Here is a 13,645-nt window from a genome sequence, read left to right as displayed (position 1 = left end):
GTTATGTATACTATATGTAATCGATACTGTTAAAACTTTACAATGCAAAATCAACTAACCTTAACCCCTGTCGACAATAGCCAACTCTTTCGTTCGTTATTTCTGAACCAGAACTTCCAAAAATCAACCTTCAACCTTGACATTCCACTACAGAATTCCACTTCCCGTTTCCCCATAACACCCAGCAAACAATATAACAATCAAAATAATAATAAAAAAATTATAAAGGAGCTCACCTTCAGCCGAATCAAGATCCTGGTCGGAACCGGAGGTCCGTCTTTTGTGGCCCAATCTTAAAAGACTGGTGACAGAAAACTGACGAGAGTTCGTCGAACAATGGCTCCGGCTATTGTAATCCTGATCTGTACTAAATTCTGTCACATGTCCGTCAAATGTGTACATTTTTAACTGAATTGTTCTCACAACTATATTTTGGCACCTTTATTTTTTTTTCCTTTTAAGACGCAGTCATTTTCAATGGGATCTCTAATCTGAAATAAATTGAATTCTTATTTTCAACATATTGATGTGATGCGGTTACATTAGACTATAATCCAGTGAATCTGATAGCGTAAATATAGGGAAAGTTTATTAATAAAACTAAAAATACTCCACAGAAATAAACGTACTTACTATACTTCCAGTTAAGTTCTTAAATATATTAAATTTTAAACTTTTGAACAATCAATGAAAGTAGACAACATTAGACAAAGAAAATTTAGGAACAAACAGAAAATATTTCTGAAGCTATTTTCTTGTGGCATGTTAAAGTAATTACTATTTAAATGGGAATAAGCCACAATTAAAGGTTAAAGTACGTTTATTGACGTTTCAATTTCCACTTCGGAAATCGTTCTCAAAATACAAACATTAGTAAATTAAACAAATTTTGTTTTTTGTTACTTAGTGAAAAATTCTTCTAAAAATTTAATTTTATGTGACTCATTTATATTGACAATTCAGACATACATTATACATTTTAAAGTAGATGACTTTAAAATGATATTGCCAATATTGTTGAGTTGCGTTCCTGGGACGACTTTACTTGTAAGATAGTTCATTCGATTACATGAAATCAACTTTAATTTGAGAATATCCGTCAGAAAAAATCATAGCATGTAATTCGTCTTTAAAAAGACAAACACATGCCGTGATGACAGTAAAAAATCTCCTATTAGTGATTCCATAGTAAATTATGAGGGAAAAACCAGGAAAAAAACCTCATAATACTATCCCGAAATGGTAAGTATTTGGTCGTGCATTTAATTTACTTTCAATAAACACCAAATTCTGATTTTATATGTTTGTTATTTAAAAAACATAAATGATGTATCCTCTATATGTTACCGACTTACTAATACTGGTATTTTCCTTTTAATATCTTCCTCTTTTAATATGGGTAACCAAATCCTACTACATTCTGCCGAAGAATTTGCGACACAATTGGTCTCATTTAGCTATACTAATAACTATACTATAGCTAACTATATTTGAATCATTCCATTGAACCCTATGTTCATTATCCCATGCGTGTTTACATATTTGAGATCTATCAAATACTCTATTTTTGATATAAGATTGATGTTCAGTTATTCTAACATTAAATGGCCTTGAGTTTCACCTAAATAAAACTGATCGCATTCACAAGGTATTTTATAAATGCAATTCTTTGTCCTTTCTTGTTCATTGTTAGGTTTGGTTTTAGACAAAATAGATCTCAATGTGTTTGTTGTTTTGAATGTTGTTGAAATGTTGAATTTATTTCCTATCCTTTTAAGTTTTTCTGATAATCCTTTTATGTATGGTATTGTTATTTCCCTCTTATTATTTCTTGTGTATGCTGTAGGATCTTGTTCTACGTTGTTCTGTTCTATTCGGTCGATTGTTGAAAATTGATTATTTATAAACGATAAAGGATTTTTTAATAAAATAGATGTTAACAAATATTTTTCCTCCAATAACGAATTTTCGTTAGAACAAGTAACTTTGGCTCTATCGTATAAGGATTTAATGATTCCCTTTTTAATATTAATATTGTAATTTGATTTGAGATTTAAATATCTGTTGGTATGTGTTGGTTTTCTATACACCTGAGTCTCATACCCAGTCTCGTTCTTAGAGATTAAAACATCCAGGAAAGGTAGTGTGTTATTATATTCCTTTTCCATGGTAAATGATAACGTCTCTTCTTTATCGTTTATATCATTAAGGAATGTGTCCAGCAACGCTGATTATCATCTATATATCTCCAGCATACTGTAGGTTTTAAATTTTTTTTCAAAATCTTCCATAAATATATCGGCTAATAATGGAGATAAACTAGAGCCCATTGCTAGACCAAAATTTTGTTTATAGAATTCATTATTTAGTTGAAAATATGAAAAAGACAGTCAAGATTTCATTTCAAGTACAAAGCGTCTATGTATCTGTTTATACGTATTTCGCTTTAATAAAGCTCATCAGAACAGCTATTCATAGGCGTTCTCAACGTGAAAAATAAATCTTTCCTGTCTTTAAGAAGCAACAATAAAATGGCTTCGAAACGGACGCAATAGCGACATCTGATATTAAATCCGTAAAATAGTTTCGAAACACAATTCAGATATTTTTATTCTAAAAATAGTTGGCGCTCAACCTTCTATATATTACATATTCTGCCTAAATTCCAATTTTAATTTGCACCTAGTTTCTGTTCTATACTCCGTGCCTATGCCATAGATATATGTAACATATCTATGATGTCTATGCCCCCATTCTAAGCGACAAAATATAGTTGTCAGTTGGCAACTTTTGACTTCTGTCATATCAGTTTTACTTTAGTGGAAAAGTAGGGAAAATGATTTTATACATATTCCTTCTCTATAAAAAGACATGTTTCGTTCCAAAATTCATTTATATTCAGTGTCTTTTTTGTAATTTTTCATATTACTCCAGTCGTTAGAGACGAAAATGCCACTGAACCTCTAAAAATCATACGAACAAGCTAAATTTTGCCGAGCATGTTAATTTTGGGATCACAATAAAGATGCAAAAAAGTTTACCACTTTATCCGTCTGGCTTCCCCCTAAAAACGCAAAAAAATTAATTTATCAAGAATCTGTACACCGTAGAAATAAATGTTTCAAATAAAAAATATAGCTGAGATCAATTTAAACAAAAATATTAATAATCATTTTTTGTGCATAATGAACCGTTCTCTTTGAAACAACGCTTGAAGCGACCGTCGATTCTGTATGTCAATTACGCGCGAAATCAATGTTCAATAAAATTTGTATCAGCTCGACGGGAAAAATTCGATATCTTTTGATTCAACTAACCTATCAACCAAAATCAAGATGCATTTTAAAGGTAAAGAGTGTTCAGCTTTCGTATGCAGTTTTTGTATTTTAGGTGTTAAATAAATAAACGGGGCGCGATTTTTGCCATTTTTTATGATTGTCACGAGATCAATACAATCTATTCCTTTCATTGACTGGTCACTATGAAGTTTCGATTACTAGAGCCTAACCTTTAAAACCTATAGCATGAAATTTTAGTTTTGAGTTTTTGCAACAAATGTGAGGCATTTGAAATATGTTTAAAAACGCTGAATTGAAACCTTCATACAAAAAACGATCTAAAACATTTAAAACTTTTTTTCAATTACACTAGTACGTTTTTCAAAAGAACAAAACTTCTGCAATACACTACACCCAAAACCGTCTTTTTAAATGTATTTTCCGTGACTTGTGATCGTTTGTAATTTAAAACATTAAATTCTGCGTTTTTTATTCTTATTTCAAATGACTCATATTTGTTACCACAACTCAACATGAAATTTTCATGTCATAAGTTTTAAAAATTGATCTCTAAAAATGGAAATTTTACCACAACTGGTCAATGAAAGTGATCAATTTTATTAATTTTACGAGAAACGTAAAAAATGGTAAAAATTGAGCCACTTTAGTTTATTTAACACATTTATAAAAACTGAGTTTATTATCGGCAAAATACAAAAACTGCATAAGAAAGCTGAGCTCTTTGCCTTTAAAATGCATCTCGATTTTTGTCTATAGGACACTTGGATCAAAAGATATTGAATTTTTACCGTCGAGCTGATACAAATTTTATTAAACATTGATTTCACGCAAGTAACTGACATGCAAAATCGACGGTCGCTTCCAGCGTTGTTTCTAAGAGAACAGTTCATTTTACACAAAAAATGCTTATAAACATTTTTTTAAAATTATCTCAGCTACATTTTTCATTTGAAACATTTTTTCTATAGTGTACAGATTCTTGGTAAATCGATTTTTTTTTGTGTGATTACCCCCCTGAGAGGGTGTTTTAGAAAGAAGCCCAGGGGTAAAAATGGTAAACTTTTTTGCATCTTATTTGAGGTCCCAAAATTAATATTCTCTTCAAAATTCAGCTTGTTCGTATGATTTTTTGGGGTCAAGTTTTTAGCGACTGGACTATATGTCTGATATTATTTTTTTCTTGACATAACCTATTCTTCAAACCACGTTTTATTTTTAAACTTATTAATCTTTTGTATATGCATGTAGTATCTTTATTTAAATGACTATAACTTATGACTATTTTAATAACTTATGACTTATAAATGACTATTTAAATACTAATTATATTCATTTAATTATCCTTGTTATTAGCTATGCTCTTTAAAAAATTGTTTTTTCTATGGCAGGGAAATTTAAAACGTATGCAGTTGCTAACATAAGGTTTCTTATTGGAGTTTTTTGATCTTATTGATTTTTCCTTGTCCATCTTTTGGTGGGACATATCCTAACCACATGGGTGGAACTTTTTGAGCTTCGTGGTCTTTCAAAGACTTTCTAAAACATATGTTCGACTATAGGATAACAACTGCAGCTGCTATTTAGAACTCAACGGCTACCAGTATAGCTCTCCACATTAGCGAGATACAGGGTGATTATCCATCTCTATCCTCTAAGGAGATATAATACGACCTTATGTTTTTCATATGGGACACCCTATATATTTTAATATTTTTCGTTTATATTTTTCATTTTCTTTTATTTAACATGACATAATATACATCTATATTTTCTGTCGTTGGAGCAACTCTGCAAGTGAATCGTTTAGTTTGCATCACGTAAAGCGATTTTACACAAAACACTTAGTAACAAATTCTAACATTTTATTATGCGGACACTAATACTTCACAGTTTTATTTGCCAGAAATAAGATCAATTAACTTATATAGCAAAAAATATGTTCAAAATGCCCTCGTTTTGTTATAATTATAATTACCACTTTTTTCTTACAGATCTTACACAACTGAGTATATGGACTGTGTTTACTTTATTAAATGTTTGATAAATGGTTTGTAATAATTCTTCCCAAATAAAAAAATCACAAAATAAAAAAATCAGAAGAATTAAGTTTTGATGAACGAGGATGATAACTTTCAATTCACCAATTATGAAATTTTTCATTTAAATAATTTTCATCGAATTCTGTATTCGCATCATGCAGATGGTCCATCTGGTTAAAACAAAATGTATCCGTTCTTTGGACTTGTGGGTGATTTTGACCCCGAAGTACAGTGTTATTTAGTTTTTGGTAATTTTCACCCCACGACACAGTTTCATTTTTAACAGGTAAGTTCTTATACTACGACAATTTATTTTGATTTTTTTAACAGAAACATAATTAAATTGGTAGGAATATTGAAAATTAATTGGATATTATTAATTTCGGACATATAGAAAAATGTGTAGTTGGGAGAAAGAACAAGAAGCCCTCTTCTTGCAGGATGAATTAACTGGATCAGAGTTAGGATCAGAAAGCGAATCTGAAAATGAAAGTCAGCAGGTTACCCTTCGTCCCAGTGAGGATGTTTTAGAAAACCAACTTCAATCAGTGGAAAATTGTCAGCTTGGAGCTTAATCTTAAGGCGCGTTTTCACGGGTCGATTTGGGTTGAACGATTTGGATCGTTCGACCATAATGCGATCTGTGCCGAAAGCAAAAAGGTTTACACGACAGTCGATGAATGTTGAATTATTTGTAGTACAAAATGGCTACACGTGAAATTCTTAATGTAGGTGTGGAATTAATTTGTTATGCAATTCGAGAAGAAATCTCCAAATCAAACAAAAAGAAAAATAAACGAAGGTGGTGGACACGACCGTGGATTTTAAGACGAAATACTCATGGTGCATCACAAAGCCTGCTCCAAGAAATGGTTGTGGGAGATCCAGAGGCTTATAGAAATCATTTAAGAATGGATAATGCATATTTTAAAGAACTTTTAGAAAAAACTGCTGGGAAAATTCAAAAAAACGATACAAATATGCGTTAAGCATTACCGGCAACATTTTTTTTATAAATTAATAATATAATTACTTCAATCCATCTATTCAACCCGTGTGATAAATTTAATAATGTTTAAATTATAAGAATAACTCTAAAATTAATAGTAAATAATAGCAAATCAAAATTAAAGGTCTTTTAAAATACATTTAAAAATTATTTAAAAAAATATTTTTCAGCATTTTTTCCAATAAAAATTTGGTATTTTATATACAGGAGGTTGACTGATGTTATATATTAATTAGGCATGAATGTCAAAAGTAGACAGTCTTTCTACTTCCGTCGAATCGCCTCACTCCGCCGAACGACCAAGTCGATTTACGGTTTACATATTCAATTTGCTTTCAATTTAATAATCGATCTAAATCGTTCAATGCAGATCGACCCGTGAAAACGCGCCTTTAGGATTAAGACTTAAGACTTAGACTTAGTAATCAGGAAAGTCAATCATTTATCAATTTTTTATCGGACACGATGGGAAAACAAAATGGGCAAAGAACTATTCTAGTAAATCTGTTCGAACACTACAAGAAAATTTTTTACTCTACTTTCCGGTATTCGAAATAATGCAAAACATTACAAGTTTCTCATTTCTTGCTGGGAATTATTCATGGATAATATTATTGTAGAAGATATTGTCCAATGCACTAATAAAAAAAATCGGTTTAATCGCTCAGAATTATCATGACCAACATAAGTATATCACCAAGCCTACGGATGCAGAAGAAATTCGTGCAGTTTTCGGATTATTATATTTATCAAGAGTTTATAAAGCTAATAGGTTAAATCTGGAGGTCTTTGGGTTAAAGATGGAACAGGAATTGACATTTTTAGGCTAACAATGTCCCAGCAAAGATTTATATTTCTTCTTCTTCTCTAAGTGCTACGATTCGATAATATCGATAATACAGAATAACAAAAAAGGGTAAATAAAGTGGCAGCTATACGAGCTGTTTTTGATCGATTTTTATCCAATTGTCAACAATATTTTATTCCTAGTCGATACTTGACGATCGACGAAAAATTAGAATCTTTTCAGGGACGTTATTCCTTTCGGCAATATATCCCCAATAAGCCGTCCAAATATGTCATTAAAATATTTACCTTAGTGGATACCAAAACATTCTACATTTTAAATTTAGAGGTATATGTTGGCTCACAGCCTGAAGGACCTTTTCAATTTAGTAATCGACCGTTTGATGTAGTAAACAGGCTTGTAAATTCAATACGTGGTACTAACCGCAACATTACATTCGACAACTGGTTTAGCAGCATACCGCTAATGGAACATTTGCTTAGTGAACATTAGTTAATATCTGTTGGAACTATTCATAAAAACAAAAGGGAAATACCGACAATCTTTTTAAATTCCAAAAACAGAGCTGAAAACCAAGCAATTTCGGATTAAAAAAGACATTTCTTTAGTGTCCTTTGTCCTAAAGAAAAATAAAATAGTGTTAGTAGCTTCTTTACTTCATCATGATACAGAGTTTGACCACAAATCAAATAAACATAAGATTATAGACTTTTATAATCACATAAAAGGTGGCGTAGATATGGTTGACGAAATGTTTGCTTTATATAATGTGTCTCGTAATAGCAAGCGAAACTAAAAAGAAATGACAGCGGAGAGGACACTCAAGGACCTCCCAACAAAATTTTTAAAATGATATAAATTTGCCAAGGATACATATACAACAATATAACCATAATTTAAAATCTTAAGTTGCATGTAAAAATACAATATTTTCTCAATTTTATAATTAAAAAAAATGGGATGATAATAAGCCCAACACACAGCTACTATCAGAAAATGTCAATACACAGCTACCAGGTTAAAGAATTATATCTGCAAAAGTTGATGTTTAAGTTGGAATATGTCGAAGAAGTCTCAGGTCCCATTTTTTTACCCAAGTTACAATATCTTACTACTGTAAGATATCGTAATAACATACGTTGTCCATTAATAAATCAACTGTAATTGTATTGTAAATTCAACAACATGCTGCAAAAATCACTTATAACCAGAGCAAAAATGAATAACTTACAGAACTGTTTTACGGTAGAATAAGAAACAGGAACCCTGATATTCCATTTTCAACTTGATCTTGCGATTTAAACACTAATGATATTTTTGTATTATTTTATACATAAAAAATTTAATTAACTAAACTGCAATTCATAACGTTGGGGAGCTAAGAAACCGCACTACAAAAAAATGTGAGCATATGAACAACTCACCACAAATGTGACACAATGTTTTTACTGGATTGCAAACAAATCTTATGTTTAAACCAAAACGGATATAATTTTCCAAGTATTTTAGTTTTATTAAAGTTTGATAAAGCTAAGTTTGATAATTAACAAATTATTTATTTCTTGTATAGTTTTTCGCATGAGTCTATCAACTAGTGATATCATTCCAAAGATCGTCGTAGAGTATATCAAACAGCTTGGTATTGGTAAACATCTTTATTTAGACCATGCAAAAAGCAGTAATTCTTGTGACGTCTAGATGTGTTTATTGAGATACTTCAGCATACCAGGTCTCATAGGACTCGATAACAAGGAAATAATCCCCACAAAGTTCAATAATTTTCACACCTTAGGTATCTAGAATAAATGAATTTTTTTCTAAGAGGGACTGAGACCCCATACTTTAAATCTGATAATAAAATATTTTATATTACCAAAAAAGCTGAAAAGTAATTTAAAATATATAGCTTTATGAGCAATTACTATATAAATACATAATAAAATACCATGATTTATGACATTTACAATATTTGCTAAGTACAATAATTATAAGATCATTTAATGTTTCCTTATTAGAAATCTATGATTTTTTAACAGCTGTCTTTGTTAATTTCCTTTTAAACGCCAACAACGTTCACATTTTGGAAACACGATAAAAAATATGTTGGATTCAGAAAATTTTAAATAATTTACAAATATTGTAATAAGTATTCAGTAAGTACCATTCTTATTTTCTGTTTGCTAATATGTTTTTTTTTACTTACGGGATTCATCTAAAAACCGCGTAAACTAACTTTCAAAATCATCCCACTTGTTTTTTTGTGTTATAGTTCTTGCTGGGAATCGATATGTCCCGAACTGTGGTATATACTTATACTGTGGTATTTAATAGAAACTTCAGTAGATGAATCATATAAATAAATATTTACAAAAAACACCTCTAGGTAACTTACTTCCAAAGATATTACGTTCAGTCGTTGATTCAAATGTTTCAATCAACGATTCAGTATTCACTGTTCCCAAAATGGGGACGTTGGCGAAACACTATTATTCAAAGTTCCCTACAAAATTCCCGCGCACAATTGTAACGGCTTGGATTACAATGGCTACAAGTTTGCTAGATGAAAACACGTGTTGTTTATAATTGTTATTTATAATAATTTTGAGTTTTAATTATATATATATATATATATATATATATATATATATATATATATATATATATATATATATATATTTATACACTTAGATCATCTATACGAAGGCACAGATTTCTGATAACTGCACTCGATGACGTGGAACCTTCCGCATCTGTAGAACTAGAGGATATTGTTATTTTTTTCCTCATTCAGTCGATTAAGGCACTGAAAGCAACGAGTATTCTATTGACGATCAGGTGTTCGATATTCCTGATGTACCAGACGAAGTACCCGGTGAAATCAAAATCCATGAGTACGAATCATCCGACGAGGATAAGGAAGAAAATATATAGATTCAACGTAAATGAAAAAAGAGTGAAAAGGTTGGAATTCAAGCTCAAGCTTCCACACTACCAAGAGTAGGTGATGAACATTTGGAGAAATCTAAATTCAACCTTTCTTTATTATTTTTTACACCTGATGTAATTCAATCCACGACACGCAGATGGATGGATAAAAATATTGACAATTTTACTGTTTTTGAGGAAGAACTTCCCTAGTTTCTGGGGTTACTTTTGACAAGTAGTTACCACTATTGTTATATAGTGGTGATCTATAGATACCAACGTTCCCTTTTTAGGAATATGTTTTTTCTCCCAAAAGAGAGTATTAATTATATTAACTTTAAAATGCATTTTAAAGGTGAAGAGTGTGTCTTCGTTAGTCATTTTTTTATTTTGCCGTAAATAAACTCAGATTTTATACAGGTGTTAAATAAACAAACGTGGCGCGATTTTTGCCATTTTTTATTATTCTTACGGGATTAATACAATCTATACCTTTTATTGACTGACCACTATGAAGTTACAATTACTAGAGTAGAGTAGAGTAGTTTGAGTTTTGGCAACAAATGTAAGACATTTGATATATGCTTAAAAAATGTTATATGTAATATAAAATTTGACAAACACTCTAAAACGTTTAAAACTTTTTTTTTCAATGACACTAGTTCATTTTTTAAAAGAATCAAACTTCTGCTATAAACTACACCTCAAACCGTCTTCTGGAGGCATTTCCCGTCACTTGCGATGGTTTTGAAATGTAAAGCATTAAATTCTACGTTTTTTTATTCGCATTTCAAATGCCTCATCTTTGTTGCCACAAATCAAAATTTAAATTTCATGTCATATGTTTTAAAGATTGATCTCTAAAAATGGAAATTTTACTACGACTAGTCAATGAAAGTGACCAATTTTATTGATCTTATGAGAATCATAAAAAATGGTAAAAACGTCACGTTTACTTAAATAAAAACCTTTATAAAAAATGGGTTTATTCGTGGCCAAATACAAAAATTACATACGAAGGCTGCACTTTTTACCTTTAAAACGCATCTTGACTTTTGTCGATAGGACACTTGAATGAAAAGATATCGGATTTTTACCGTCTAGCTGCTGCAAATTTTATTGAACATTGATTTCGCGGACGTTACTGGCAGTTCAAAATCGACAGTCGGTTCAAGCGCTGTTTCTGCAAGAACGGTTTATTCTACACAAAAAGTGCTAATCAACATTTTTGTTCAAAATTATCTTTTTTGCGTTTTACCCCCCTACGAGGACGGTTTTAGGGGGAAGCCCGGGGGTAAAGGTGGTAAACTTTTTTGCATCTTTTTTGGGGCCCCAAAATTAACATTCTCGGCAAAATTCAGATTGAAATAATATCAAACTGCAGACCAATGAGACCACAAGGCAGAGCAAGGCCAATGAGGATATAGGGAGAAGTTGTAGAGGAAGATAAAACATTAGCTGGAATATTGGATGCAGAAAAAATTCAGAGGAGTAATCCATATTCTAAAATAAATAAAAGACGCTGATATATTCTTTCGGAATTGAAAGGTGTTGAAGACGATGATGATGTATGACGATATTGTTTATTCATTGTTATAAGATCCACTTTCCTAAAATTTTTCTAGCACATCATACACACAAATGTTTGCTAAATTTAAGACATTGATAATACAGCACATTCTACAATCATATTCCTGAAGAGCTACTATGTTTATAATTTCTTAAGACTTCTTTTTACACAAGCAAACATTATAACGCCGCTGAGCAATTTATGAAAGTCATTACTACTATTGTAACTATGAAATAATTAAAAAAAGGAATATAAATTTTAAGAATAAAATAAAAACTGTCATAATTAATTTTGTAAATTTCAGACGAAGGCAATGAACAATTATAAAGAAATAATCAGCAATTAATATTTCTTGGTATTTTCTGGCAGTGCGGACAAAAGGCAATAAAAAAAAAACAATATAGATATTGCGGCATTTTCCGCAATAATAGAATAAAATAGAAAGTTTATTACCCATTCGAAATATTAGGCAGTCACTTCACGTTCTCAGGATCATCTGTCATCTGCCGCCGCAATAATTAATATAAATATTCACGGAAACACAGAACGACAACAACGAATGGTACAAATCCCGAATACAACTGTCAAAACCGATTCAAATTTGATATTATTTCAATTATAATCTTCGCGCTCGACACTCAAGATTAAAATTAATGTCTTGTTTACTGATTTTCTATAATTCGATGACGAATATTCACTGAAAACTGGCAGAGCTTTCAGAAGATTTCAGGGAAGGTCCTGAAATATCTCAAAAGGCGGCGCGAGATTCTCCCCACTTCTTTGAAATGACTTAATTTAAGTGATCTGGAGGCGGGATTTAAATTAACTTGTCGCCAGAGCGAACTTTATGCATTTTCTTGGCAATTATCGTTTGAGAAATATTAATGTCATATCTTAGAGAATAATAAATGTATCAAGCCATGTTTTCAGTTAATCTTATATATAGACATGCGTTAATCTTAATGCATACCAACAAAACCAAACTTTTTTTGTTTTAAACCTAACAAGACAATTTAGGACGTTCAATTAAATTATAACTTCATTTTGTGATTTAGTTTATAGCCAAGAAGATGTTTGAGAACTGATTATTTCCTATCCTTTTGCTTTTATTTGTTTAATTTTAGTATTTTGTTATCCTGTGTAATCTTTTTCGTTTTATTTTATTTGGTAAATGTCAATTTTATCCTATATTTGTCTATTTTATGTCCCGCCCAGTTTATTTTTCTTTTTCGATACTTTCATCATCATACTAGCTTTACAACACTGCCTAGTCTTCTCAAGAATTTCTATCCAGTCGTTCCTATCCATCGCCTTCCTCCACTAAGCACGTATTCGCATATTTCTCCTGTCTTCATCAATGTTATCAAGAAACCTTATTCTGGATCTTTCTCGTCTTTTCTGACCAATAGGTCTATCAAGGAGCTTTTTTTCTAGCTGCGTCAGTTTATTCCATCTACATTACATGCCCTACCTACCTTAGACGTCCTATCTTAACATATTTTATGATATCTGGTTCCTAGTAAATTATATAAAGTTAAAAGTTATATTCTCTTCACACTTTATTTTCATTCACTATTCCATAGGCTTAGTAAGTTTCTTTCGGAACATCCTAACATGTTTTTATTACTTTTTGTTAAAACTCAGTCTGAACCATATGTTAGGAACCCAAAATAGTGCCTGGTGCCCGCGCAAATTCTTCGAGTTGTGTCTGCGGTAGTGTTTTTTTTTAGTGTTGACGAGAGCTACCAGGTATACACATTTAATAACTGCTTCAATGACGTCGTTGTCTATAACAAGTGGCCATAGGTTTTTGGTTGCGTGCTTATTTTCATATACTTTGTTTTATTGGTATTTATTATTGAATACATTTTTTTAGCCAACCTTCTAGTGCTACATACGCCCCTCGTACAACATTTTCTTTTCTCCCATCAATATTGATATAATCAGCATAGACAAGGATAGGATGGTATTTTTTTAGATCTGTTATGTCTCCTT

The 13,645-nt window shown here is 31.1% G+C and overlaps 1 protein-coding gene across 1 annotated transcript in view; it reads right to left on the bottom strand.

The window, feature by feature from the left end:
* The window catches only part of LOC140439594 (paired mesoderm homeobox protein 2-like), a 45,895-nt gene extending 33,553 nt beyond the window's left edge, over positions 1–12,342 (bottom strand). Inside the window, exons 1-2 of the mRNA XM_072529609.1 lie at positions 12,104–12,342; positions 237–491 (exon numbers count right to left, since the gene is read on the bottom strand). Of these exons, the coding sequence (XP_072385710.1) occupies positions 237–402 (166 nt within the window). The 5' untranslated portion in view covers positions 403–491; positions 12,104–12,342. The remainder of the gene's footprint in view (positions 1–236; positions 492–12,103) is intronic.
* Positions 12,343–13,645: the final 1,303 nt, after the last annotated feature.

This window comes from Diabrotica undecimpunctata, chromosome 4, assembly GCF_040954645.1.
Source record: "Diabrotica undecimpunctata isolate CICGRU chromosome 4, icDiaUnde3, whole genome shotgun sequence".
NCBI lineage: Eukaryota > Metazoa > Arthropoda > Insecta > Coleoptera > Chrysomelidae > Diabrotica > Diabrotica undecimpunctata.
This window is presented reverse-complemented; position numbering and strand designations above follow the sequence as displayed.